General features: G+C 43.4%; 1 protein-coding gene across 1 annotated transcript in view; it reads right to left on the bottom strand.

The window, feature by feature from the left end:
• LOC111144494 (neuregulin 1) overlaps positions 1–26,197 on the bottom strand; it is a 1,132,137-nt gene extending 1,105,940 nt beyond the window's left edge. The window contains exon 1 of the mRNA XM_022498799.1: positions 25,468–26,197. Within this exon, the coding sequence (XP_022354507.1) occupies positions 25,468–26,197 (730 nt within the window). The remainder of the gene's footprint in view (positions 1–25,467) is intronic.
• Positions 26,198–27,773: the final 1,576 nt, after the last annotated feature.

Here is a 27,773-nt window from a genome sequence, read left to right as displayed (position 1 = left end):
TGTTTAGTAACAGTCCCAAACCTCACAGGGTCGTTATGAGGACTAAATGAGTAATACATTTAAGGTTTTAGTGTGTGACACCTAGTAAATGCTAAAATATTGTAAAGTGGGAAAACCATGTGCGACTGCCAGCTATGTTTTAGAATCTGAAACTTGCTCTCGGTCCTTCCAGAAACGACACGTGTGGTAGTTTCCTATCAAAAGCATTCACCATTCTGAGTGAACCACTGAGGCATGGAATCCAACTCCATCTAGTCACCTCAGTATTTAATCAGCTATCTTCCTTGGGACAGAGACCAAGTCACATGTCATAAAAACTGACTTAACAGAATCTTCCGGTAGTTCCCAAACCCACACACACATTGTGGTGATCTGCCCAAAAGCTCACCACCATAGAAACTAAATGTGAAGGAAACACTTCTGTGGGTGTTCTGCCAAAGAAAATTACTTGCCTTTTTTTTTCCTTCAGAATAAAAGTGAGCATTTCAAAGATTACCATATTAAAGGGCTAAATGACAAGTATTTCTTTTTTTTCCCAGCCACCTATTTTCCAGAGCAGTTTTAATCTTAAAATTTAGATCACCTCCCCACTTTTCTCTAATCAATGTCAAGGTAGGAAATCTAGAGGCCTTGGAGCAGTGAGTCATTAGAGACTTTGCAGGAAATGCAAATTAGAGAGGGAAAGGGTTTTTTTTTTTAAGACCCAAAGCTCACAGCCTGAAGGAAGGTAGTGCCTCCCACCTGCCCACCTCCTTCACTCAATTCCAGTTTCTTAAAACCAAAAGGCTTTCACTTTTTCTTTAAGGGAGTCCAGGAATCTGCCCCATAGCTTGCTACGATCGGGCCCCAGTTTGTCCTGAAGTTTGCAATTAAGACAGTAATTAAAGCCCTTTCAAAGGGCTCTTGGTTCAATCAATGGTGTTTTATTTTCTAGGAGAAGAGGCTCTCCTTCTATAAAAACACAGGAGGAGGTACATTTAAAAACTATATTTTAATTGCAAACAACGTGGCTATGATTGCCAAATGGCAAAAAGAAGGTAAGAAAATAACGGGGGTGGGGGGGTTGGAGGAGAGGAGAGAGCTTGAGGTGGCACTAGAGGTGTCACCGAAATTCCTTTTCCGCGGTATTCATGCTCTGCTGCTGCTCCTGCGGCAAAGGAAACTCATTTGAAAATGGAGCAAATTAGCAAAATTAAACAGATGGGAGCCCTGGGTCATATCACACTACTTCATTAATGCATCCGGGATGAACACGATGTAACTAAACAAAACCACAAGAATTAAGAAGTTTAAAAAAGAAAAAGCCTATGCTTTTCCATATTGACTGAAAAAAAAAAAAAGATTTAACCAAAACGGACTATTTTAATAACTCATTTTCAGATGCAGTTCAAGGCTAAAAGCAATCAAGTGTGAGATGCTACCAGTTAAACAAACCTTTTTGCTATGTCTACAAAACTCATTCCTTTCATAGCCTTCCTGTGTGACGGATCTCTAAAACAGTTTAGATGATCCCCTCCCTGTCTGGACCATCCTTCATGCCTCTCTGTGTAAGACAGCGTCTCTGCTCCTGCCCCAGTCCACCTTCCCAAACTTGCAGCCTGTTTTCTAAGTACGCTACACCCTCATCCAACGATCTTGCTTCCATCGGTGTATAATGTTCGCCTTTGTGCTCCAAGACCATGTCTCTGGATAAATGTCATAAAGGCAAACTGGCGCTGGAAGAGGCCCTAGGCTTAAAATCCTGACTTTAATTATTAGTGGATAAGGAAGTTTGAGTCACATATTTATATTTTCTGAGCCTGTGTTTCCTTATTCAAAAGAAGGGTAATAGAGCTTTCTTCCAGAACTGTTATCAGAACCACTGTAGATTTATAAAGTACCCAACCCAGTGCCAAGCACTCCTGTCGGTTCCTCCCAAAGATTCTTTGCTTGACCAAGCTTTAGTCAGGCTCTTGAACCTTCTCCTAGGTCCATCTGTAAAATCCAGTTTTAGCAAGAACCCTGATAAGTCTGTTTCACCAGAGCCAGTTCTCCTCCCGCCTCCACCTCCTAGCCTTGATATCTGATCAGGTTCTCATCCTCCACCACACCCAAGGTCATCCTAGCCTGATCCTCATGGCCTGATTGGTTGATTGATTGATTGATTTGACAAGAGAGAGAGATCACAAGTAGGCAGAAAAGCCGGCAGAGCGGAAGGGGGGAGCAGGCTCCCTGCTGAGCAGAGAGCCCGATGCGGGACTGGATCCCAGGACCCTAAGATCGTGACCTGAGCCGAAGGCACAGGCTTTAACCCACTGAGCCACCCAGGTGCCCGCATCCTGGCCTGTCTTAAGCAAGAATCCAGTTAGGGCAGTTTAGACAGACCAGAATCCCCCTCATGCCTATGTTTCATCTGAGTAACTTTCTAACCACTGTCCATAAACCTGCTTCTGGCTATAAATCCCCACTTGCCCATGCTGTCTTGAGAACTAAGTCCAGTTCTATGCCGAGGTCTCTTTTCCCTATTGAGCTGTCCTGAATAAAACCTGTTTTTACCACTTTGACTACTGTCCAGCTCTGGTTTTTGACACCACTCACCATTGAAGGTCCACTTCCAACCAGACCCCTCTAAAAAAAGCCTGTTCTGTCCCTTTCAGGTGGAAATGAGCTCTACTTCCTCTGAATACTTGTATCATTTATCCATGACTTGCTCCTTTGACATTTTGCCAAAAGTAATCTTGTAGCATATCTATTTCCCAAGGCCCAGATACCTTCATAATGAGACTCTAAACCCACTGGCCATAGACCATGCTTTTTGTATGTCTTTATCCACCATAGTTACGAGCATAGAGCCTGTGACCTTAATTCATATTCTACTGAGTTTTGCCAGTTCACTGGGGCTTGTTCTTTTTTTTTTTTTTTAAAGATTTTATTTATTTATTTGACAGACAGAGATCACAAGTAGGCAGAGAGGCAGGCAGAGAGAGAGGGAGGGGGAAGCAGGCTCCCTGCCGAGCAGAGAGCCTGATGCGGGGCTCGATCCCAGGACCCTGGGATCATGACCTGAGCCGAAGGCAGAGGCTTTAACCTACTGAGCCACCGAGGCGCCTCGGGGCTTGTTCTTTTTTTCGTTCCAAAAGAACTTAAGAAATACCACACCTGATTTTGCAAATCAACCACCATCCCTGCTCCTCATGGTTCCATCACCCTTTTGGGTCTTCCCAGCTGCCCCCCCAATCTAATAAACACTTCATTTTTTCCCTCATTATAATGTTAAATTAAAACATACTATTAAATTATTTTAGAGGTTAAAGAGGGAAAGTTACAAAACCAGATCATGAAGACTACTATGAGATGAAAAAAAGAGATTTTGAAGATTTTTATTTATTTGTCAGGGAGAGAGAGAGAGAGAGATAGAGAGTAAGCACGCACACAAGTAGGGGTAGCAGCAGGTAAGAGGGAGAAGCAAGGAGCCCAACTCAGGACTCCATCCCCGAACCCTGGGATCATGACCTGAGTCAAAGGTAGACACTTAACCAACTGAGCTACACAGACGTCCCTACAAGAAGAAATCTCAATGAACTGATAGAACAATCTCTCCACCTGACTCTGAATAACTTCCCAGCCAGGTTCTGAGCAACTTTTCACTATCAGTTATACTTTCTCTCTCACACAACGTCAACCTTTTCCCTCTCTGTGCACGGGTATCCACTGCTTCCCTACACCAGTTAATCCCTTCACCACTGATTTAAATCATCTTTTTTTTTTTTTAAGATTTTATTTATTATTTATTTGACAGACAGAGATCACAAGTAGGCAGAGTGGCAGGCATAGAGAGAGGGGGAAGCAGGCTCCCTGCCGAGCAGAGAGCCCGATGTGGGGCTCGATCCCAGGACCCTGGGATCATGATCTGAGCCGAAGGCACAGGCTTTAACCCACTGAGCCACCCAGATGCCCCTAAATCATCTTTTCTTTAAACAAGCCTAAAAATTTTGGAGTAGAAAGGTATAATTATTGATTACCTCTTTCTTTTAGGACAATTCCCAGTAGCGTGAAGTCCACGCTGCGAGGGACTTACTGGCGGCTGCTTCTTTCTGTTGGAGAGGGGAGGAAGGGAAGTATGAGGAAAGAGGGTGGGTAGGGAGAAGGCAGGTGCTAGACAGTCAAAAATGACAAATGTCTACAACACTGCAAAAGAATAAAACCTTTCTCCCTGTCTTTTCTCTCAGCTGATCAACCAGAAAATCTTAGTAATTATTTTATAGGGAAAAACCATATTCTCCTCATCAGGCTTTGAGTTGTGAATGAAATAAACAAAGTCAAGTACATCTACCTGTTTTCTTTGCTTGCTCTATTTTTTCCCCACATCAACCTATGGCACCCCTCTTCTCCTGATTTCTAGCTCCAAAAATAGAAGAGATGGGAAAATGAGACAAGAAAACTACCCACCAGAAGAAACAGACCAGAACTTCTGAGTAGGTAAGAAACTTTCCAAAGTGTGCTACAACCTACATGCTTGCCCAATAACTGTACAAAATCCCTGCCCTCCGTCCCATAAAATCCTGCTCCTGACTACTAGACAAGCTGTTACATAAGTCTTTCACATGTGGTGGGGGGGGCGGAGTTCAGTAAGTCAGGCTTTATGTAAAATACTATAGTAGGTGCTGTCAGAGGCCCACAGAATTGTGACCTTCAATCTCCCACCCATAACCTAGCCAAGAAAATAAGCGCAAATACACCATCATCCACCACTAACTGCAAAATGGGTACCAAACAAATAGTAAAGGTAATAATACTGGACCCTCCTAGGACTGTCCTGGTGGCTTGTTGGTGGGGAGAAGGATATAGATTCTCAGTCTCCCTTCCTCTCTGGAGTTCCCTAAGGGAAATAAACACAAAATCATCAGCATCATTTTTGTGAGTAGTTAGACAAGTGCCAAACACCTACTTCCAAAACCAGAGCTCCTCTGGTGCCTGGGTACAAAGCTTAGCCACAAAGGCCTTTGGAGATTTCCTACTTTCTCCAATCCAATCTATCATGGGTCTGTGGAACAGACTAATAGCTCCTCCAGCAAATCAGCATCACAAAGCACAGCACAGACCCCTGAGCATTGCCCAGTGTCCCATGCACACGGGGAACAAGTAAGGCGAGAAAGCCTGCCAAGCATAGCAGACAAGGAGGAGGTCAAGCCAGCCCTGAGAACACAAGCCCTCCCATACTTGGCCACAGCACGGAAAGAAGACCTAATATGACACATGGCTCAATGAAGGACAGACTGGATCAATCATGTGACCAACTCCTAACATGGGAGAAGTTTGCAAGGAGAATGGTGAAGAAAGGAACCCAAGGAAGTCCCTTATTTTCTCTTCCTGCATACCGACAATGAACTCTTGATATATTTTATTTCTCAGACCTGTGTTTCTAACATTCATAAACACATTCTACCCCAATAATGAGAAGGTCTAACTGAGGAGGGCTTCGTGCAGTTACCTGACGCAGTTAGACACGGGCAAACTAGGTGTGTACAGAAGTTCTGTTAACACCTATTACAACGGTGGTAGCTGGGCGAGGTCTGAAAAGATAGAGAATTTACTTATCTACCATTGCCTCTATCTTCTAGAACCAGGCCCTGGCACATTAAAGCAATTAGGCATTTGTAGACCAAGTAAGAGCTAGAAATGGACAGAAGGGGGACACAGGAAGGCAAGAATGGCAGGTGAATGGGGAGGCATGAAAACACAGAGGTGTCAACATTTGTCTTCTTGTCTTTTTGAAACTACGCTAGACACCACATGTGCTGAGGTCATTAAAACCTCCCATAACATTTTCAGGAAGCCCTTCATTCACGGAGACATGGTTTGTTTTTGGTTTTGTTTTTTGTTTCTGTTTTGAAAGCTCATTCTTAGCTGCAAAATATCAACCTGTATAAATAATTTATTTAATTATGGATAAAAGTGCTTAAATGCCAAATAGAGCTCTTGATATTGTAAAACTGGGAACTTCCCCAGTGCCCCCAAATTCCCTGCTCCAGCCCACCGACTGTACAACATAACTTTGTGGCTTCATTGAGCCTGAAGTGCCAGCCCACATCCTGTATTGGAAAGTCATTTGCTCTAGGAATGTATTTTCTTGTTGTTCCCTCTTCTCCCTAGGGTCCATTGTGTGGTCGGGAAAAGACACAGATTGGAACGCAAGTTAAATCCCAGGATGACTCCTTTTCCTTTTAATTTCAGCAATCTCTTCGGGAAAGATGGCCTTTCAGAGAGGCTGAGCTGACAGACTGTAAAATACAAATATGCCTCACAATGGTAAGGTTCTTATTCAGCACATATTCATAGCACAGCATTTGGCTCATAATAAGGGCTCAGGCATATTTGTTGAATAAATGACTATGAATATGGAGAGCAGAAGCAGTGCTATGCTGAAGCCAATTTCGTTGACTTTTAATGTTTTGTTGAGAATTTAAAACTGGACATCCATAGGACACTGCTTAGAAAAGGTCAGAACATATTTAACTAATAGCATTGTATAAAGTCCTATGTGCTGTAAAACTATCAACGGAAATCAGCGATACAGTGAACATGCTGGTTGTCTGATTGGAGAAGCATTTGCTTCATCCCTACCTTTCTAAAAAAAAAAAAAATGTTGCAATGCATGTGGAACGAATGACACAAGAATCCAAAGAATCCTCTGAGTTTGAAAAAGAAAGACCCATACTTCCCTGAAATATTGCCACCTATAGGCTATGCAGACCTAAGTCGGCCCCCACACTACAGGAACTACCTTAGGCAGAAGCTATTGAAATAGAAGGTTGAAATTTTAGAAATTCATGCAGTGTTGCCTACACTTCTCCTCCAAGATCCTGGTGGGAACTCATTCACTTAGGGCCAGGACCAGAGCCTGGTACTCTGAGGAACCTTAATTACCTTCATTAAGACAGATAAAATTCAGTCAGACCACTGGGAGTGGCCAAGAAATTCCTTTGATCTGCTAAGAATTAACTGAGAACTAAATAGAATACAATATTGTACAAGGATTTCTCAAATCAAGAGCTCTGAGAGTTTATTCCTTTTAAATATAACTTTGAAAATATCCTGTCCAGCAAATAAAGACACAAATGAAGAAAAGGACCAAATTACATAAACTGTTTGGGGAAATGCTAAATCATCATTATAATAGCATTACAACAAAAACAAGTTTTGTAATTATTTCCCAGCTTATAATCCAGGAGCAATAACACGTCAGATAAATTTATAATATACTTGGGTACCACAGCAGGTTTAATGGGTGGTTGCTATTAAATGTTAGTAAAAAAAAAAAAAAAAAAAAAACGTAAAAACAATTATAAATGAGACTAGAGACATGAATTTAAAAGAATGAATGATGGCTAAATAATATCATAGAAAACAACTATATCAGAACGGATTCCCAATGGTATATGGAAAAAACCTTGCCTCAAGATTAAAAAAATTTTAAAAGGCATGTTTCCCGATAATAGAATTTAAGCCAGGGTGTTATTCTAGTTTTCTCCTACTAGAACAGAAATTACTTTTCTTCCAAGGAAAAGTGTTAATTTTTTTTTTTTTTAATGAAAACGTGTAAGAACACAGAAATAACCTCTCCCCCATTTGATGAGGTTTTTTCATGAGGAAGTTTAATTAAACTCTAATGGCAGGTGGGCCTAGATTTGTTAGTACAGAAGTTACCCAAAGAAGGGACAAATGTCTAGTACTGATAAGATGCTCCCTGTTCTAATTATTTTTCTAACCCAAGACAAATACATGCAACATGCTTCTGCACATGGTTTATAACACACTCTGCAAACACAAAAAGAAACACAATCCTGTCTATCCAAAAAGCACCATCTTAAATTAATATCCTCCCTAGAGTTTTTTGGGTTTTCTGTTTGTTTTCATTTTTGTTTTTCCTGGTATGCCCCCCAGGAGAGCTGCTTTCTCCTTCTTGGGAGAAATTCAAAGGTCTGAACACTTGTGACAGGTGATGTCTCCACTCCGGTTATGCAAACATCTCTCCTTTCTTCCAACTTCTCCACATCCCACAGCATAATTGTAGCATACCAGATGCGGTAAATAATCAATAAGTACTTACTGAATAAGGGAGAGCAGGAGTAAATACTATTGCTTTTATTACTTACATTATAATGGTTGTCATATACGTTGCCTTTCATTTTTTCCCCAATAACTAAGGTAGAAAGCCTGCATTTAGTAAATAAGGAAACTTTCTAAGAAACCTGAATTAGTTCTGAATCAGTTTCACCGCTTATTAAGTTGTGTGTCTTTGGCAAATATCGTAACTACTCTGAGACAGTTTTCATCTGTAAAATGGGTATAATAATAACTAACCAACATGTTGGCATCAAGATTTAGGGAAACAGTAAACTGTAAGGGCTTAGCACAGAATGAGCACACTAAACAAGCTCAAATCATTAGAGGGAGGACAGGAAGCAGCATTATGTCCATTTTTTGTAACCACAAAAATGTTGGTTTTCATCTTGCTCAATTCCCCTAAGATATTCCAAATGCAAAAACTCTGCTCTCAGCCTGGTTCCACAGAGCACACAGCAAGATGGGCCACCTTCTCAAAGCCCTGAGCCCGAAACATATGAGCAGCTACTCTGCACTCCAGTTAGGCAAGTGGGGTCTGGCAGACTGGTTTTTCTCTTTGCATGTACTGGAAAGTTCCTTCAGGGTCATGCAGGGAACAGGGCCCTCTCCATTCCCCTGCCCAAGGGCATCTGCCCCAATCTGCTGCTGCTTAGGCTCAGGGCTTAGCATGAGGTGCAGAGAGGACATCTGCCCTCCTCCCTGTGGGAGCTGCAAACCGCACACTCACCCCCTTGCCACTCTATCATCCGCTCCCCCGCTACCCAGCTGCTCGTCTCAGGATTCCCTTACTTGGGGTTTCACAACTGCTCTTTCTCGGAGCCGTGTCCCAGAGCCCATCTAGAAAGGGAATGTGGTCATTTAACTTTTTAAGGAAGGATGTTTCTCTCTCTCTCTCTTCACTAGGTCTTTCACCGGCCTCCGCCACCATCATACCCAGCATTTTGCAGAAAGCACCCCTGCTGCAGAACCAGCCCAACTGAGCCTGAACAGATCCTCCTGTCTGGCCAGCTAATTCCCCAGAAACGATGCACACCCCAGGGAAGCTGCCTGTTGAGGCGGGACTGCTCCTGCTCCGGAGAACAGTCACAAACGCCTGGACAGCAGCAGATCCAGTGAGGACTCGGGGGACTTGCAGTCCTAACGAGCACCTGGCTGGTATGATGCTCCCAATCTGCCCTCCACACCTGGAGTTAAAGGACCTCTGGCACCCAGACGGGGAGAATATGAATTCCTAAGAATGGATGGCACGGCACTCACGCAGGTGATGCTCGTCCTTAGGTCGGTCCGCCTCTACCGCTACTTCCTTCCATGTCCGCAGCTGGACTGTACACTTGTTGCCCCAAGCTGGTCCCTGAGGACTACTTTTTAACTCTCCCAATGGACATGTAAGACACTTACTATGAACCTACGTGCTACACACACATTATCTCAGCCCACGTTCATTCATCTCTAAGAGAAACATTATTCTCATTTTATATCAAGTTCAGGAAACATCGAGCAATGTTCCCAAGGTCACAAGGGCCACAGGTAGATCTAGAAGCCAAGTCCTGACCCTTGGGCAGTAATGCTAAGTCCACTCCAGGCTCCAGCTCTTCCCTGACTGGACCTCACTGTGTTTCATTCCCTTCCTGACGAACTATTCGTATTCAAGTGTGTCATTTCCTCCTTAAGACAACAAACTGGTTAACACAGACCTTTTAGAGTCACAGTGTCATCTCTAGACATGGAGACGCCTGGCTTGTTCGTTGCAGGCTGTTGAAGACCTCGTCTTGTCCAAGCAGGTCTGACTTCAATACTCTCAAAACACCTCCAGTCCTCCCTACCCAATCACTCACACATAAACTCTTTAAAGATCAACAGGAATGTTTACTGGTAGCACTGGGCGCCCACTATGACAGACAGGACAAGACAGCCTCCCTCAAGGGACGGTGAAACTAGCATTCTATCAGGCTGCACTGTTCTGAACCTTGTCATGGTTCTAACAGAGGAAATCAAATGACCTGAATGCAAATAAAGGCCTCTCAGCAGCTGTGTGACCTTTAAAGTTCTGTAAACCTTTTTGAATCTTGGGTTAAAATTGGAATAAAATGACATACCTTGGTGCTAAGGAATAAAGGAGGCAAAATATGTTAGGCACATAATAGAAACTCAGTAAGCTCTCACTCTCTCTTTCCTTACCCATCTTCTGATTTTCCAGAGCATCCTCAACTTTAGTAACTGAAGAATCCTTAGTGACCGCAGGGTCTTGGGGTTTCCAAACCTAAGCACACACCAAAATCACCTGGAGAGAGTTCTAAAAATGCAGATTCTCAGGACACACCCTCTGGACCAACGGAGTTACTCTCTCCAGGAGTCTAGACCAGGGATCTCCATATTCTAGTCTGCAAACCATGTTTACAAACCACTAGCCTGTCCAAGATCAGAACGTCTGGTCCAAAACTCCATCCACGGTTCTCCGAGATGAACTGGACTGAGAATCTGCTAAGGTCAGAGGATTCTGAGCTTTGCTTCCTATGTTTTGGAGATTTCCTTTTCAGAGTTTTCCCGACCTCCTCCGATTTACAATGTATGGTTTCCATAAATGGGAGTCCCAGCTTATTCACACTGCATTACAGTTAGGAACACCCAATATAAAAATCAGGGCACAAAAACACCACTATTGCACAGAAAGGAAACAAATGAAAACAGGAAATTCAAAACTATTCTTCCCATGATGGTTCAAACTCCTTATGCAAATATTGCTATGAATTTATCGATTCAGCAGCTGACTAGACAATAAGAAGACTGTATGTGGAAGGGCAGAGAAATGCATTCAGTTACTGTCAGAATAATAACTTGGCATTTCTTGACTACTGTGCATTAAAATGCTCAGTCATAGCTTCAGACAAAGGTAGCTCTCTGTCACCCTAACACACAGTCCAAGGACCTTCTTGACTCAAATATTTTTTTAAATTAGATCGATAGATGTCACTTCACAAGTACTGATGTGATGATGCATTAAATTCCCATAGGACCCGGGTACTACTGTACAGACAGTAGTTAGTTCTCAAGTCAGTGTCAAGAAAAATCTGAACAACAATTTGTCACTGAAGTGGCTTCCAAGGTACACAGGAAAGATTCTTATCTGAGGGCAAAAACACTAATAAAAGGGTGACCTTCAGCAACATTTTAGTAACACTATATTTAACTTAATTTGATTTGTTTAATCATATCTTTGCACAAACTACCCATTATATCTCTCAAATAGTCATTCTTCCCAACTCCATGGGAAAAATAAAAAAAAGATCAGAGTTGTTAAAATGGCTTCCTGCTTGTGTAAACAAATAAAAGTAGTACGAAAACTCAATCTTCATAATCCAAAGGTTGGTCAGAGGACTTCAGCCCACCCCTGTCTGGGCTCACCCAGGCACCTGGCCAGAACTGCTTTAGAAGGTCTCCAGGCCTCCGTGCTGCTACTAACAATACACATTTTTAAATGCAATGTTTGGCAGTGGTCAGCACTCAAGCAATGCTGCTTTGGGCCCTCCCTTACCCATTCTCCCAAACACTTTTTTAGAGACTCAGACACAGATGACAGATTCCGACACTTTTTCCAACCTGAATCCCTTTTAGGCCTTCCTTTCACTTACCTGGCGGCTCCTTTCCTGTCACTGCTGTCTCCTCTTTAAAGGTTGCTCTTCCTCATGACTCCTTGTCTACTCACCCTCCCTCACCCTCTACCCACTCTTCGCTAAGCAAGTGTACCTACTCTCATGGAGACAGAAATAAGCATGTCCCTGTCCAACCCCCCACCCCCCCTTCAGAGAGCCAGCCCAGACTGCTCGTGTGAGCTCCATCCCTCCAGGTGCTTACCTGGCATTTCCACTGGGATGCATCAAAAACACAAGGAACAGAATACTCCTTTGCCTGCAATACTCCCCATGCCAAAAACCCAGGGGCCATCCTCCCCCCCACCCCACTCCTTCTACAAGCAATCTCCTTATAAGCCGGACTAAAAGAGGTCTCTGAGGTAGGCTCAAACCCATTTGCTTCTCTGCAGCCTATTGCTCCCATTCTACTGCAAGCCTACATCCTAATCTTCCTTGCAGCCCCACTGAGCCTCCTGCAGGAACCCTAGGTCCCCTCCAGGCCACAACAGCCACTTGTGATATTTTAAAAATGGAAATCTTACAACCCCTGGGCTTAAAAATCCTGCAGTGGTTTCCTAGATTTTTAGGACAAAGTCCAGAATCCTTAAAAATCCAGATATGGTCATAGTTTTCTCCTGATCTCTCAGATCTCATCCTTCCCTCATTTGCACAGATTCTCCTCTCTCTGGCCCCTCATCCCGGCTTCAGGAACTGGACATGACCTTCCCCCCTCCTCCTCCTTACCCCCTTTAGAAAAGCCTCATTCTCAAGGAGTCCTTCCTGTAACTTTCAAACTAAAACATTTTTCTGTTATACGTTCACATAGTATCTTGAATTTTTCCCTTATAAAGCTTAGTGCCATTGTAAATACCTACCCTACAAGTTTTTGTGTAACTATTCTTTCTACCCTGTTGCCTTGAAAAGAGCCAAGTCTCATTTCATCACCGTGATCCCGACATCAGTATAGAGACTAGCAAATAACATGCCAAATAAATATTTATTGAATATGTAAATTCATGAAGTACACACTGTTTCTATTTTTCTATTGGTTACCTACAGTGACTTCGTGAGCTCATGATTCTCATAATTTATTTAAGCAACATCTTCTGAATGGCCTCTACGGTTTCTCTCACAGGTCAGGAGTCCCTACATCTAAGAGGACAGAAGAGGATTCGGGGCCATACAAACTGACTGCAAAAGATAAGGGGCAAATTAATGATAAATCTCGAATCCATTTTCACCAACAGACATGTCCCCAAATTGACCTGCAGTAAGAGATGTTTCCCAGCTACTCCAGTCACCAGGAACTCAAACTCTACAAAGCCAAATGGCCCATGGCAAAGGAGACTGAAGAAGGACATAATAAATGTATCAGTATTCTTTATACTTCACACAATTCTTAAGCATCTTCTTTATCTTCTTAGTATTTGATTAAAAAAAAAAAAAGATTTTTAAAGAGAGACTAACAATAACATGCATGATATGGATGCCCAAAAGACTAATTATTTTACACAGCCTCAAAAGCATTCATTCTTGTCTCTCTACTCACCTGTTATGAATCGGTTCCTTTTCCCACCCTGGGCTACCCAGAGGAAGCACAAGCATACACCCAGCTAATCATAAAATCACCAACCATTCTTACATTCAGGAAGTAAGTGGATGATATTGGCACCTCAATCATTTTCATGGACTTTCCTATAGTATTTTAAAGAGAAATATTACTGAGTACATAATGACAGTTATTTAGCAAGTTACTGGAAATAAAACTACTGAAAAGTTAATAAAAGTGATTAAAAATGGTGGAAGAGTACTCATCAATACATTTAATACACCAGGCAGGTTTAACCTAACAATTTTGCTTTTACGGGCAGTTTTATCAGCCATTTTAATTTATCCTACTAAGAAGAAATGTGCATCATGAAACCCAATTAAGTCAGCAGTGATAAAGCCTGAGAGCATCTCTCCAATGGTCCCTATATCAAAATGATTTGTTAAACACGGAGCTCTAAAAGGCATCCTGACATGCTAGTGAAAGACATAGTCAATATGGCCTCACCCTCTGCATTTTCAAAGATACTGAATGAAACCAGACCTAGTGAGCGTTAAACTTTAAAGATTTACTGGAAAACTAACCTACAAAATGCTAAGTTGAGCTCAAGGAAGAACATGTAGTTAATATCCACCCTATTTATCAACAGTAAACATGGATGGCTGGTATAATCACTCCACACATACCGACTGGGCACTCCCACTGCAATGAGGCAAAAGACAAAGATTTCTGCTTTTCAGATATCCAAGCTATTAAAGATAAAATGACCATTACAAACTGGAACACTGCCTGTTTCAACCAATTTGGTCTCAAGGGAGGTTCAGCCATGTCCCAGGTAGTAGCACAAGACTAGAACATCTCGTACCATGTCCACACATGGGGCAGATATAAACTATTGCATCTGAACCATTATATATTTGGGATACCATTTCTTACAGCAGTCAGCCTACCCTAAAAAATACATCTACTATGAGGAAGGTAATGTTCTCGAGGGGCAAAAATCCTTAAATAAGGCACAGTCCTTGTTATAAATCAGTATGAAGAACAGCATTTATTGCTTTTCCTTGTTAAAAGTAATACACTTTGATTCTAGGAACTTTAGAAATAGAAAAACAAAATGAAGAAAATTCTAACCATCAGTAAGTCCAATGCCCAACTGTTACATAGCCTTCCGTTATGTAACTTTGCAGGCTTTCACTTCTCTTTAGACGCACACACAAGATAAAGAGACAGAGGAGGTAAAGAGAGAACAGATAAAAGCAATCATACACACACGCACACACACACAAAAGTAAACATACACATATTGTAAAATAACATACTTTTTCCACTTGACAATATACTGTGAACATATCCCTAAGTCATTATACCTTGTTTAACCATTCTCCCACTGAAGGATCTGGTCTAGAATGACAGGTAGCAAAGGCAGCAAAAGGTAGGCAGAGAAGCAGATCATTCTGGGAGAGGGGAATATCATACATCCGTGCACAGAGACCTAAAGCCACTTGGAGCACATGGAGCAAGGCCAGCAATGTGGCACAGGGTTCCAGGCACAAGGAGGAACTGGAAAAGACTACTTGGACAAAAGCTGGAAGGCCTTATATGCCATTCTCAGGAGTCTGGATTTTATCTGGGTGGTGACCGAAGAGGCTTATGCAAGGATGTAGTAGGATCTTTTCTGTATCAGAAAGATCACTCTGCCAACAGCACAGAGAAGGAATTTAAGAAGAGAACCCATGAGCAAAGAGGTTGTTGCTTAGAGTAAGAACGGGAGTCACTACAGACAATGAAGTTGGGGGTGGACGGGAGAAAGGAGATCTTGTTAAAGTATCCAGAATCTCCCAAACTGATAGGCAGCAGAAAGAGAGGCTCCTGGTTGGGAGGAACCAAGAAGAAAATGATGCTCTCATTCAGTGAGTGGTTACAGGAATTCAGATCAGCGCCTGGGGCTCTGGCACAGAAGCAGCTGTTAATCCAGAAAGTCACTGATAATAAGAGTGATCGTAATAGTAGTGGTAGTAACTGCACAATTAGAACACAGATTTGCACATGGATTGGCAGGGAAGAGGATGAGACACCATTTAATATGTTGTATATAGATATATAGGGACATTTGGGTAGATTATCAGGTAAGTAAATGGATCCATGGATCTGGAGCCAAAAATTGGGTATAGGCTAGAGATGTGGATTTCGGAGCCACAATTTATAAGCAGCATTGGGTCTGCTAGAGTATATGAATTCACCAGGGGTTCAGGGAGGACAAACTGAAGAGGGGAAAAAAACTGGATATAGCTCAGTGCTGCCCTGCCCGGCCCCTGTGGCAACTGCCAAAGCCTCTTCCTGCAGTAATTTAAAAAGTCAGATCAAATTACTCCTCATTTGACAACTTGTTTCTGCATTGCTTGTTCTACTCATAAAAGAACTAAGATTATTTTCTTGCCCAAACCCCAAGCATCATAAGCTGAGAAAGTCTCTTCCCCGGACCCTGCATCAAGGTGGGAATGCTCTCCCCACCATCACCAAAAGGGCTGCCATCCTGCTGAAAACAAGCTTCCCCATCTCTTGGCACTGGCCACATCCATCCCCACAACAGTGTTCATTATTAGAACCTAAAACAGTGCCAGATGTACATTTTAAAATAAATTAAAATTCACAATAAAACATACTTCAAATCATTCATTTTCATTTTACTGAAACAAATGACTGAACTTTCTTGCTCTAAAAACATGGATTTATCTGTTAACCATACTTTATAATTTCAAAGACAAGCCTGAAGAGACAATGGTTATTTGCTTCTGGGGGAAAAAAATTAATAAAAAACAAACAAAAAACAGGCTCATGAATACAACTAACAGCTACTCTTTTAGACAATGTAACAAAAATGTCAAAAAAGGCAGTGGAGGCAGAAAGTCCTGAGAGATCACAAGGAGACACTCTTGCATGAAGGCTCCCTCTCATTAAGCTCTCCTACTGCCCTTTCAGACTGCCTAAAAGTTTCACAATTGTTTTTCCATAATTAGCCTTAGAACAATGCAAAAATAAGAAAGGAAGAGAAAAGCTCTAGGAGCAGTAGCAGAAGTGGTTTGTATGTTGGGTCATTTCTGAATGAGGACCAGATGCACTTTGAATGAACCATGAAGAGCGTTTTAGTTCTTCCCTCTCGTTCTGCATATTAGGGAACAGGGAGCCAGAGGGAAATTTACTTACCCAAACTACACAGGTAGGAAACTGCAAATCTGGAAGTGGAAAGCAGTTCTCCTGACTCTGGGGCTGGGCACTTTGCACTTGTGAATAAGTTGACGACCACCCCCCTACCCCAAGCCATCCCCCAAGAGGCTACCCACCAGAATACTGTGGTCTAGTGAGGGAGGCAAGACAATACACAAAAATTTTTAGAACATCATTTTTTTTTTTTAAACAAAGATAACATAAGGAAACTTTGTAACGGCACCAGGTATCAAACATGCAGTAAAAAGGTGCTGTGTTCAAAGGCTGCAGTGAGTATTTCCGACAGGATCATTAATAGGACTGTCATAGAAGCAGCAGGATCTGAGCTGTCCCTTGAAGGAGACAGAATTTTCACAGGCAGAAATGAGCGAGGAGGCAGATCAAGGCAGAAGAAATGGCCTACGGAGAAACAGAGTAGGAAAGTGCATGCCCTTTTCGTGGAGCAGTTAGACTGGATAAAAACATTCATACAGTAAAACTGAGGAAGATTAGGCGTGGTTTGGAGTAAGGAAGACTGGGACTATCCAATCTGTAGTTAACTCTATACGTCCATTGAAAGTTTCTGAGCAGAGAAAGGCCTAACGAAAGTATTTTAGAAGGACTAGTTCTCTAGTATAGTTTAATAGAAGGAAATTTTGAGCAGTGGACAGAATAGAGCAAGGAAATGAAGGGGAGATAGACATTCAATGAAAAATAAAATCAATTAAAAGATTTTGATACTGATCCAAATATGATAAGGAGCCTTTCTAGATGATGTTGAGAGAATTATGAAGACAAATAATATTCTTATGGTGACCAAAGGCCAAGTCTACTCTTTAAACCTTTTATTGGTTTGTATTAAGTTATTTTCTGTGGTAATTTTGTTAATTTGGTGGCTTCAGATTCAGGAGTTTAATACTGTGTAAATTAAGAGTTGAACAGATGAACACCTCGGTTTTCTGAGCACTTTTGTTTCTTATTAGTGACAGTGTAATTAGAGGCACTAACTTTGAACAGAAAACAATATAAAAACGGTTCACCACCACTTCACCCCCATTAGGTTGGCTGTTATCAAACCGAAAGAAAACAACACACCTTAGGGCACATGGAGAAACTGGAACCTTTGTGCCTTGCCTGGAATGGAACATGGCACAACTGCAATGGAAAACAACATGGTGGTTCCTTGAAAAATTAAACGTAGAATGACCATGGGATCTGACAACTGCACTTCTGGTATACACTCAAAAGAAATGAAAACAAGATCGTGAACAGCTATTTGTATGTTCATGATGATAGAAGCTTTATTCCCAGTAACCAAAAGGTAGAAGCAACCTCAAGGTCTACCGACAGATGAAAAAAAAAAATGTGCTATATACATGCAATGGGACATTATTCAACCTTAAAAAGGAAATTCTGACACATGGTAAAACACAGACTAAACTTAAAGACATTAATGCCAAGTAAAATAAGCCAGTCACAAAAAGTCAAAAACTGTAGGAGTCCACTTATACAAGGCACTTAGAATAGTCAAATTCATGGAGATAAAAACTGGAATGGTAGCTGCCAGGGCCTGCACAGAGGAGGGAGGAGAGAGTTATTTAATGGCTCTGGAGTTTCAGTTCAGGAAGATGAAGTTATAGAGATGGATGGTGGTGATAGTTGCCCAACTATGTGAACACTTAATGGCACTGAACTGCACACTTTAAAAAAAAAAAATGTTTAAAATGGTAAATTTTGTTACCATAATTGGAAAGAAAAAAAAAAAACACACCAGAATTAGACTACAGTCCAAAAGTCTAGGATTTTTAATAAATTCCTGCTCCAAAGAATGAAAAGTTGCTGGTACTCCTGGGAACAAGATGCAAGCAATCTCGGCGGACAGGAACCAATGCAAAGGAGGGACAGCATCTCAAGGGCATCCGGGCTTGCAAAGAGGTAAAGAGCCTGGGAATTTTCAAAGCTGTGGCCCTTCTGTGCTGCTGACAGGACAAGGAGGAGCACCACAGCTCTGAGCAGAACAGTTCCATCCTGGCAGTCACCAAAGAGCCCTCACTGCCAGGATCACTTCCCAAGGGCAAAGTCTAACGACAAATTCTATTTGAAACAAACACGGCCATCCTTCTCCTCATAGATAGCTGCCATGTTCTGCACAGAGGTGCAACCAGGATGCTCCCTGCAGTGGAGGAAAATGCTGCCACTGCATCTGCTGCTTCCCTGATAACACATCATGGCCCGGAGTGTCTCCAGGGCTGGCGGAGACAGTCACGGAAAAGGAGCTCATTATTCATCATAGCCCAAATGGACATGTGCCATCCCACCTGCAGTCTAGCCAAGAGAGGATGGGGTGTCAAACATAGGGTTGGGGGGGGCAGTAACTCATCTAAAATCTCTTTATTACTTCTTAGGGATACAAGCAGTGCCTTTTCAGCTTCAGTTATAAGAACAGACCTTATATAGCTGAGGTGGCTAAACCCCTGTGGGGGGGGAGATCAAGGATGAACAGACGGTCTCTGAGTACTGAGATTTAGTACCCAAAATGAGGTGGGGTGATGTGGGAGTGGGTCTGCTCCAAACAGCAAAAGGGATTCATGAACTCCCAAATCCCTCTGTGCTCGTCGGTCTTCACAACAAGGGCATTTTTCCCCCCAGCTGGAGCCATAGACTACACAGAATAAATATTATCCAGAAATAATTGAGGAGAAACCAGTTTTGAGAAATTAAGCCACCTTTTTCTGAAGCCCAAAAGTAGATCCAGAAGTGGGCTCTGGGTGGTGAGTGGAAGAAACAGTGTCCTGGCAGGACACGGCTCTATATGCTACTTCCTACAGATACTCATCTCACCAAGTAAGAGACCCGAAGAAAAGAAACAGAAAGGGCTGTGGGTTGTTTTTTTTTTTTTTCCCCTTCTTTCAAAATTTGAAAGAAGGAACAATGATTGCTACTATCCAATAAGCTGGGATGCTTCTGTCATTTTTTAAAGTGATTTAATAAGTATTTCATCTACACATAACAGCCAAGCAATATATGCTTATCAAAGAGAAGGGGAAAGATGCAAACTCAGTGAGGGGTAGTTAGAACCACAGAGCTTTAGTTAGCCCTCAATTTTTTAGCTTCCTTCGCCTCAGTGGTAATTCCCAGACTGGTGACAAACACTTGGGATGACAGTATTACTGCTGGAGCTTTCCAAATTTAGCAAAGCAGACAATGCCTCACCTCTCTTCTCACACCCCCTCCATGTTCTGAGCTCCCAGATGTGCCCACCACCAAGACTGTAGTGCCATCGTCAGGAATATCCCCTTGTGCTGGCTCAGTTCGGCTCACATGTTTTGGCACAGCAGAGCCAAAAGCAAAGAAACAATTCCCTCCTCCAGGTTATCTTGGCCCAGCACTACCTCCTAAATCTGGCTACCAGCTCCAGAATCATGCACCACTCTGAGCTGTTTTCTTCCAGTCCCCAACACTCTGTGCAGATATCCAAAGCCAGAGCCTTGAGCTTTGGGAGAAAAACTTCTGAAATTGAGATACAATGCAGATTACTGTGTCTTCCTCAGATAGAAAAGGAGACTATCAGACACAGAAAGACCACCTACATTCACAGTATTGTGATCGAAGATACTGGTTTTCTGACACATCTGGATCCAGGCAGCCGAATTCCAAGGTGTCAAGAGAAGGCTAATCATTTAATGATGAGCAGCAATCCTATATTTCACTCTCTCACAGACTAGGACCCAACCATGAGCCTCACTGTTTACCTAAAGCCTTCCCTTGCAGCGTCCTCACACAGGAAACAGAGATGAAGGGAGTACACATACAGAGCCTCAGGTAGGAACTGGCAGGACTGTCTCCCATGTACCATCCAAGCTGTGGGTAAACTAACTTTATTTTTTATTGGGGTTTTTTTTTTTTTTTTTTTTTGGTTATTATGAAAAACAAGATAAAAATTTTACTAGGTCCTAATGGGGTGAACCAAGGTTAGGACATAGTTTGCACAGAAACGGTTTTCCATAAGGAAAAATATCCTGGTTCTCTTAAGGACTAAAATAATAATAATAATAATAATAATGTAAATTACCACGTTTGTATCTCTCTCTAGGATTCCTTGATGGCAAGTCTAAAGTGGGGGGAATTTTTCCCTAAAAATTGGATCTATGCCAAGCAGAGATGAGTCAACCCATTTTAAGCTTTCAATTTCACCAAGATTTCTCTTATTTTCTCTACTTCAACCTGTATGGATCATTTGGGGACAGAGAGCTAGGCTTGCCTCCTGTTTAAAGGCTTGCCTCAAGCACATCACGGCACTAAGCAATACGAAAACACAGCCTCTCAATTAGTATTTACCTCAAGCTAGTAAGCCTTAAGTCTGTATTCTGTAAATTCTCAAATCACTCGGCTTTGGATTTAAAAGTATGGCAGAATGTATCACTCATCACTTGTTATATGTTACGAAGTGACCCATATTTGGGGAAGCTAGGTCATATGATCTTTCATAATGTTAATTTTAACTTAAGTTTTATTACATCAGAGCACAGAGTAACATGTGCATGCACAAAGTTAGAACATTCTCATATGGATGGAAAACTGTCCACAAAAGTCATTTCTGATATTTAAAAATAAGAAACATACAAAGGAGTTATCACTTCCTCATGAAAACTTTGACTAAGGCATGTTACGCTATTGTTTTTGGCAACAAATTGCATGAGTCATAGGAACCCTAATTTTTTACCTTTAGTTTTCATCATATACTTTTTCATTATTTACTTTTAATGAATGTAATGGTCAATGAATGCCTACCACTGTTTTTCATCATGTTTTTTGTTTTCATTATTATCATTTATTTCTATAAGGCCAATCAAAATACTCTTTCAGTAAGACCGATCTGTAAAGAGAAGCTTTTCAGATTATTTAAGCATATCAAAAACAACCAAACCAAGAACTTAAGTATTATGAAGTACTAAGGGCAGGTGAGAGTTTCAAGGTCTTTGGACATAAGGCCAATTCATAAATTGTCACGGATATTTAAAAATATGTTTTTTTTTTAAAGTTATGTTTATAATTAAGGAAAAAAAATAGGAAAATGAGCTTCAAAGAAAAGGAGATTCCCTGAACAATGAATAGATTACATTTGACGAAGGCAGTAACCTGCCCAATCACGTCTTTTGCTCTCATTTGCTATAAATACACAGGCCAGCAGAAGGACAGCTCATCGTTTCGCCCCTTGGTGCTGTTTAAGCTTCCCCATCTTACCTAATACATTAGGACATATGGTAAAACTTTTCCTAGATTCCGAGGATTTACAGATCTCCCACAACTTATGAGAACTATCTCTAGTGCTTATAAAATATTCCACTTCAGATACTTAAATTCCCCTTTTAAAACATTTTTATTTCAAGAAGTTGTTTTTCCAAATGAGTGATCTTGGTCCTTTTTTTTTTATCATAAATAGAAATAAGTACATATACAGTTTCTCTCCTCGACAGAAAGAAGTGTTTTGAGTACAGATTTTTAACAGTAAGATTTATACAGTTTAAAGAGAGCAGTCACAAACACTTGGGAGATTAAATTTACATGTGTATTTATGAAACACAAGCAGCCAAGCTGTATCTGTTCCTATTGCTACTTACTTAATATAGCTTTTATTAAGAATTATTTTTTTCAGTGCTGGCTGAAAAATCCCCGCAGCATTTGTCATTTTCATAACACCATAAGGTCAGCTCACTTTATTAAATAGTTATTGAGGATATTAAAAAAGGTAAATGCCATTTATCATAAATATTTGATAAACATGCTTATGTTATCAATACATTCCAGTATTACAAGATATACCGAATATTTACTTTGGCTTGAAAGACGACAATGTACAAATCTTCATGGCCCAATTATAGAGGTTGTTCAACACCAGTACTTTTACTCCGTTTTAGAAAGGATTTTCTGCCTAGTATAACTGCAGTGCTTTGAAAAGTAAAGTCGTAGTGCATCAACCAATGATTTGTTTGAATAACAGAAATTTAATTGAACAGCAATTTAGTTTGCATTCCAATTAATATAAAACCTAAAAATATTTCTTAGCTTGTTCAGTGAGCAAGAGCAAAAGCAAAGACCAGGAAGCATTTAAATAACTACAAGAATTGTATATAATTTATACAAACTTCAAATAAAAAGCAAACGAGCTATGAAATTCTGTGTTGTCTTCTAAAATACACTAAACAGTTTGTTTCAAAAGATCATTTTTCCGGACAGAACTTTTTATACAGACACTGCTCGGAGTTTATCTTGGATGGGGTTAAAAAAAAAAAAAAAAAAAAAAGAAAAAAATTCAGGGAAGCCTTCTGTTAGCTCAACCCTAAAGCTAATCTGTTGCATGTGTAGTTTCTACACTAGTAAGCAACTTGTAGGAAACAACACACTGCAGCTGAGCGCATGAGAGCTGGAAACTGTTCCCCAGGGTATGATATCGCAAAATGACTTTGCTATATTCCCTCTCCAGCCTGGCATCATGGCTCAGGCAGAAACGCAACCGTCACACCCCCAGGGCAGCTTCATGTCGTTAGATAAGAACGGTCCCCTCCATCACTCTCCCTGAAATCTCACCAGCAGCACACAGGGCCAGCTCAACCAGGACAAATCAGCCCCTGTTCTCTCTGTATCTTCTCCAATTTATGTTCCTTTGCCTGGGAGGTTGTGAATGACATTGTTAACAGAAACCACCCAACTGGGAGATTTCACAACTTTTCACATTCTCACATGCACTCTTTTAAACCCAATATTCCAAAATGGGTTTACCGAGTTTATATTAGATCAAGCAAAACAGCCCATACTCCTTACTTTTATCCCACAACAGTATAATAACTACTATGTTCATAAAAATGCAAGAGAAACTTTCAGCATGATTTCCATCAGTCCTCACCTTTAAGGTTTCACTCAATATTCTACCTTGAAGTAATGAACACTTACACCACCAAACATACACAATCATTACACAAACCTGGAGCAGTAACTTCATGATTTCTTAATCTACTCAATTATATGCAGGGAGAATTCCAGTTCATTGGGGGAAAAAAAAAAACCTGCTTTGCTTAGCATGCCAGTTTTCTATGTATTTCTTTTCGCAAACAAAAGGGCAAAACTATCCTCCTGAAGGTTTTCCCCTTAGAAGCACAAAAACAGAATAGTATTTCTCCCCACAACATGAATATTCCATTTCCAAACATCCTCTGGATGCCTATAAGAACTTTATCCCTGAACTCTGACATTTATTTCTAGTCAAAACACAAAACTCCATTGCTAATCCAGTAACACCCCCAAACCTAGGAGTCATTGCCAACTACTCTCCCTTTTGTATCAATTACCACCATGTATAGTACACGATTCACAACTCATGATTTGGGGTAAATGCAAAATCCTTTCTGAATTACATATAATAGAGCATGGGGGAAATTGGACAATAGTATGGCTTCAAAGGTTTTGTTTCAGGACCTAGAACAGAGTAACATATGCTGCAGTACAATGGAGTTGAGCTTTCGTGTTCCCTAATAAGACAGCTCCCAGCAGAGCTTTTCCCATGTTTTACAGTGACATCTATCAGCCAGACCCGGGGAATCCCAACGTCACTCAGCCTTCATCAGCACCACTGTCTGAGAACAGCTTCTGTCCACAGAGTGGTGCAATCTGAACAGGTCTGGCGCACAAAGTACATTGTTAAAATAGGGAAATGGTGGATGAGCAATGCTCTTTCTTGTCATTAAAACCAAATCGTTAGGTATCAATTAACTGCAGAATAGAAGCGCCGCAAATGCAACCAGAAATTTAAATAACTGGCCATCATCAGACTCGAATTTAAGAGAACTGACACACTTTGCATCACAGGCAGACGGAGCGGAGCATGGCATGGTGCTGAGTTTTGTAAAAATTCAATTAACCCAACCATCTAGAAGACAGATACACAAAGACACAGGGAAAAGCTACAGTGCATGTTAGAATTTGTGATGTGTAATCATGTTAATTTATGGTTTGTGAAGATACCCTGCTATGTTTTAGTGATTGTATGGTAATCAGGAAATTATAGAGACAGTTCGAACCTAGAAATTATTTTATGAATGCCATAAATGCAATGCTACCTCAGAAATGTAATCAGCTAATTTCTCAGACCTGATCCCATTAAGGAGACCTGAGAAGAATACTTTCCACGGGTAAAATGGGGAAAGGTCTAGCTTCCCAAACCCTCCTTCAGGGCCTACACGTGAAGCTCCGTAACTACGTTCATCTGCTCTGATTCACGGACGCGCCAAAACATACTCCAAACCAAAATACTGTGAAAACAAAATTTCTCGAGATGACTTCACCAAAAATGAATGGCCCAACTTCATACTTCTCCCATGTACCTATTCACGAGGTACAGAGAGCACCTATCTGTTGGACACGGAGTTGGCCAAAAACTCCGTCACATTTCTAGAGGAATCTCAGCGCTGCGTCCTTTCCTCGCGAGGCCTCCCGCAGACCCAGACCCCTGACCATCTCCACACTCCGGACTCCCAAGGGAAGGAAAAGCGTGAAAATCCTGTCGGACTCACCCTTCCTCCTTCAAGGGAAAAGCCCCCACACGGCGGCCCACGCATAGTCAGCGCCTCCCAAGCAAAACCAAGTTCAACGATGCACTCCCAAGAAAGCAGCCGGCCCATCTCCATCCTACTTGATGAAAGAAACCCCAAGGGATGAAAAAGTTTCAGGCCGCCCCAACCGAGGACCAAACTTGGGCTCTCACCAATGGCGAAGCCCAGGAAACAGGTAACTGGAGAAGGCGCTGCCCGTGGAATCCAGTCCGCGAAACCTTCTCCGAGAATCGCTTCGAGTCCACAAGCCCGAAAACTCAACTCCGCAGCCCGCGTCTGCTCTGCAGCCGTCGGGCCCCCGGAGCCCGCGGCACCGGGCCCGCGACCTCCCCGCCCGGCCGGAGCGCGCCCCGAGGGGCGAGGAACTTACCGCACCGCTTGCACAGCACCCGGCTGACCTCCTTCTTGAGGTTCCGGCCCGTCTCGAGAGGGGGGAAAGAGGCTCGGAAGGCGGCCGGCGCGCGGCTGCTGCTGTTGGCATCGGGCTCCATGAAGAAGATGTACCTGCTGTCCTCCTTGAGCCTCCCGCAGGAGGGGAAAGCCGGGTGGCCCCAAGCCCCCAGGCGCACGGTGAGCAGCGAGTCCTTCTTCAAGCCCCCGGCTTTCACCGCCCACACCTGGTGCACCTTCACCAGATAGGGCGCCTCGTCTCCGGGCTCGCCCGCGCTGGGCGCCGGGGCGCTGGGCCAGGAGGGCACGGTCCCGTTGGCGGTGGGCAGCGGGTCCCGGGCGGGCGGCCCCAGCGCTCCCCGGCCGGCGGCTGGCGGCTCGCGCTCGCCTCCCCACGCCCCTGCCTCGCCCGCCGCCGCCTTCCTGTCGAGTGCCCCCTGCTGCCGCCGCGGCGGGTGCACCTTTCCCTCGATCACCACCGCGGCGCGCTGAGCCAGCTCCTGCACCGAGCCCACGCTGGGCGGGGACGAGTAGCACACTGAGGCCCCCGCGGGAGCCGCTTTGTCGCCGGCGGCCGCCCCCGGCGCCAGGGCCGCGGTCCACAACAGCAGCAGCGGCAGCAGCGGCGGCGGCGAGCGGGCGACGGGGCCGGGGCGCGGAGCCCGGGGGCCGGCACTCCCGGAGCGGCGCGGGGAGCGTCGCCATCTCATGGTGCGAGGTGCGTGCGGGCTCCTGGCTGTCGGTTCGGACTCTGCCTCGCTCTCTCGCGCTGCCTCCCTTTTCCTCTCCTCCTCCCCCTTACACCACTCCTCCTCCCCCCTACCCTCCTCCTTTTATTTATTTATTGGGGAGGGGTGTGGGAGAGTTGTTTGTGGGAGGAGGAAGAAGAGGAGGAGGAGGGAGGGAAGAGGTGGGTGGAACCACAGAAAGGCGAAGAGGTATAAGGGAGGAAGATTAAAGCAAAATATTAAAGAAAAAAAAAAAAAAGCCGCTGCCACCGCTTCGGTTGCTGGGAGTGACAGGTCCTCCCGGCGCCGCCGCCGCCGCCGCGCCCGAGCCCTGCTGTCGGGGCTGCTGTCACAGGAGGAGGACGTGGAGGTGGAGGAGCTGCTCAGCGGGTAACAGTCCTTTGTGTGAAGTGATGCTGCGGCGGCTGCTGAGGCTGCGAGCGAGCGGCTGGGCGAGAGCGCGAGGGAGAGAGCCCTGGAGGCGGAGTTGCGTGCCTGGAAATCGCTGGGTGGCCGCGGCGGCGGCAGCGCCCTGCGCCTCGCCAGCCTGTTTACCTGCGGTGCGAACTCGCCCCGCACTTCCTTTCCCCATGCTGATTCCGGAGCCCGGCCCGCGAGTTTGTCCTCCTCGGTCTCGCCTTCCCGGCGCGCCTCCTCCCTTTCGGCCGCCCTGATTGCTGCAATGGGAGGCCGGACGGAAAACCGGCTGCAGTCCGAGTGGGCTGCGGAGATTTACTGGGGAGTGAGAGGTGACGCTTCAGCAATCGGGGACCTGTTAGCCGGCGCAGGACGCCCGACCGCTGGGGGAGCCGGCCGAGAAAGGCGAGGGGGGCATGGGAGATGCGGGTCCTCATTTCAGAAAAGTTTTGGGTGAACTGGATACTTGAGAGTCAAAAGGGAGCAACATGTTCACCGCAGACAAGCGCCAATTAAAGCAACTTTACATCACGCTCGCTCTTCTGCAAACGTGCACACACACAGTGAACACTTCAGGTATGACGCCTCATTTCGATCCTTATGTGGCACCGGAGTCTTGCTTATCCCTGCCTTTTCCTCCGTTGAAATCCCGGGTTCCCCAGGATTTTAGGACCTGTGTGGTACTGCTGATAGGAGCAAGGTTTGAATAAAATAGTTGCTCAATAAGGCCATTTTGTATAAAGTTTATGGCACTTCGTCAACTAGTCAGTTTGGTTGAATGATTAAAATCAAAGATGCTTCTATGACTGCCTGAAGAGAAATCTCAAACCTGAGGAGCTGTAGGTTCAATATTCCAGCTGAATACCCCCCAACTTTATTCCCATCTCCCCTCCCCAACCCTGTCCCCCCCAAATTTCAGGAGCTATTTTTAAACAAGAATCCACCCCCCAGGGATGTTCTTTTCAAACAAGTACCACTCCATAGAAAGAGAACACATTTTCAGCATTTAAAAGAAAATACTTCTGGGGTGCCTGGGTGGCTCAGTGGGTTAAGCCTCTGCCTTCAGCTCAGGTCATGATCTCAGGGTCCTGGGATGGAGTCCCGCATCCGGCTCTCTGCTCAGAGGTGAGCCTGCTTCCTC

This window comes from Enhydra lutris, unplaced genomic scaffold, assembly GCF_002288905.1.
Source record: "Enhydra lutris kenyoni isolate GAN:26980312 unplaced genomic scaffold, ASM228890v2 scaffoldscaffold11, whole genome shotgun sequence".
In the NCBI taxonomy this organism is placed as follows: domain Eukaryota; kingdom Metazoa; phylum Chordata; class Mammalia; order Carnivora; family Mustelidae; genus Enhydra; species Enhydra lutris.
The sequence above is the reverse complement of the archived record's forward strand: the minus strand, read 5'-3'. Positions and strand labels throughout refer to the sequence as shown.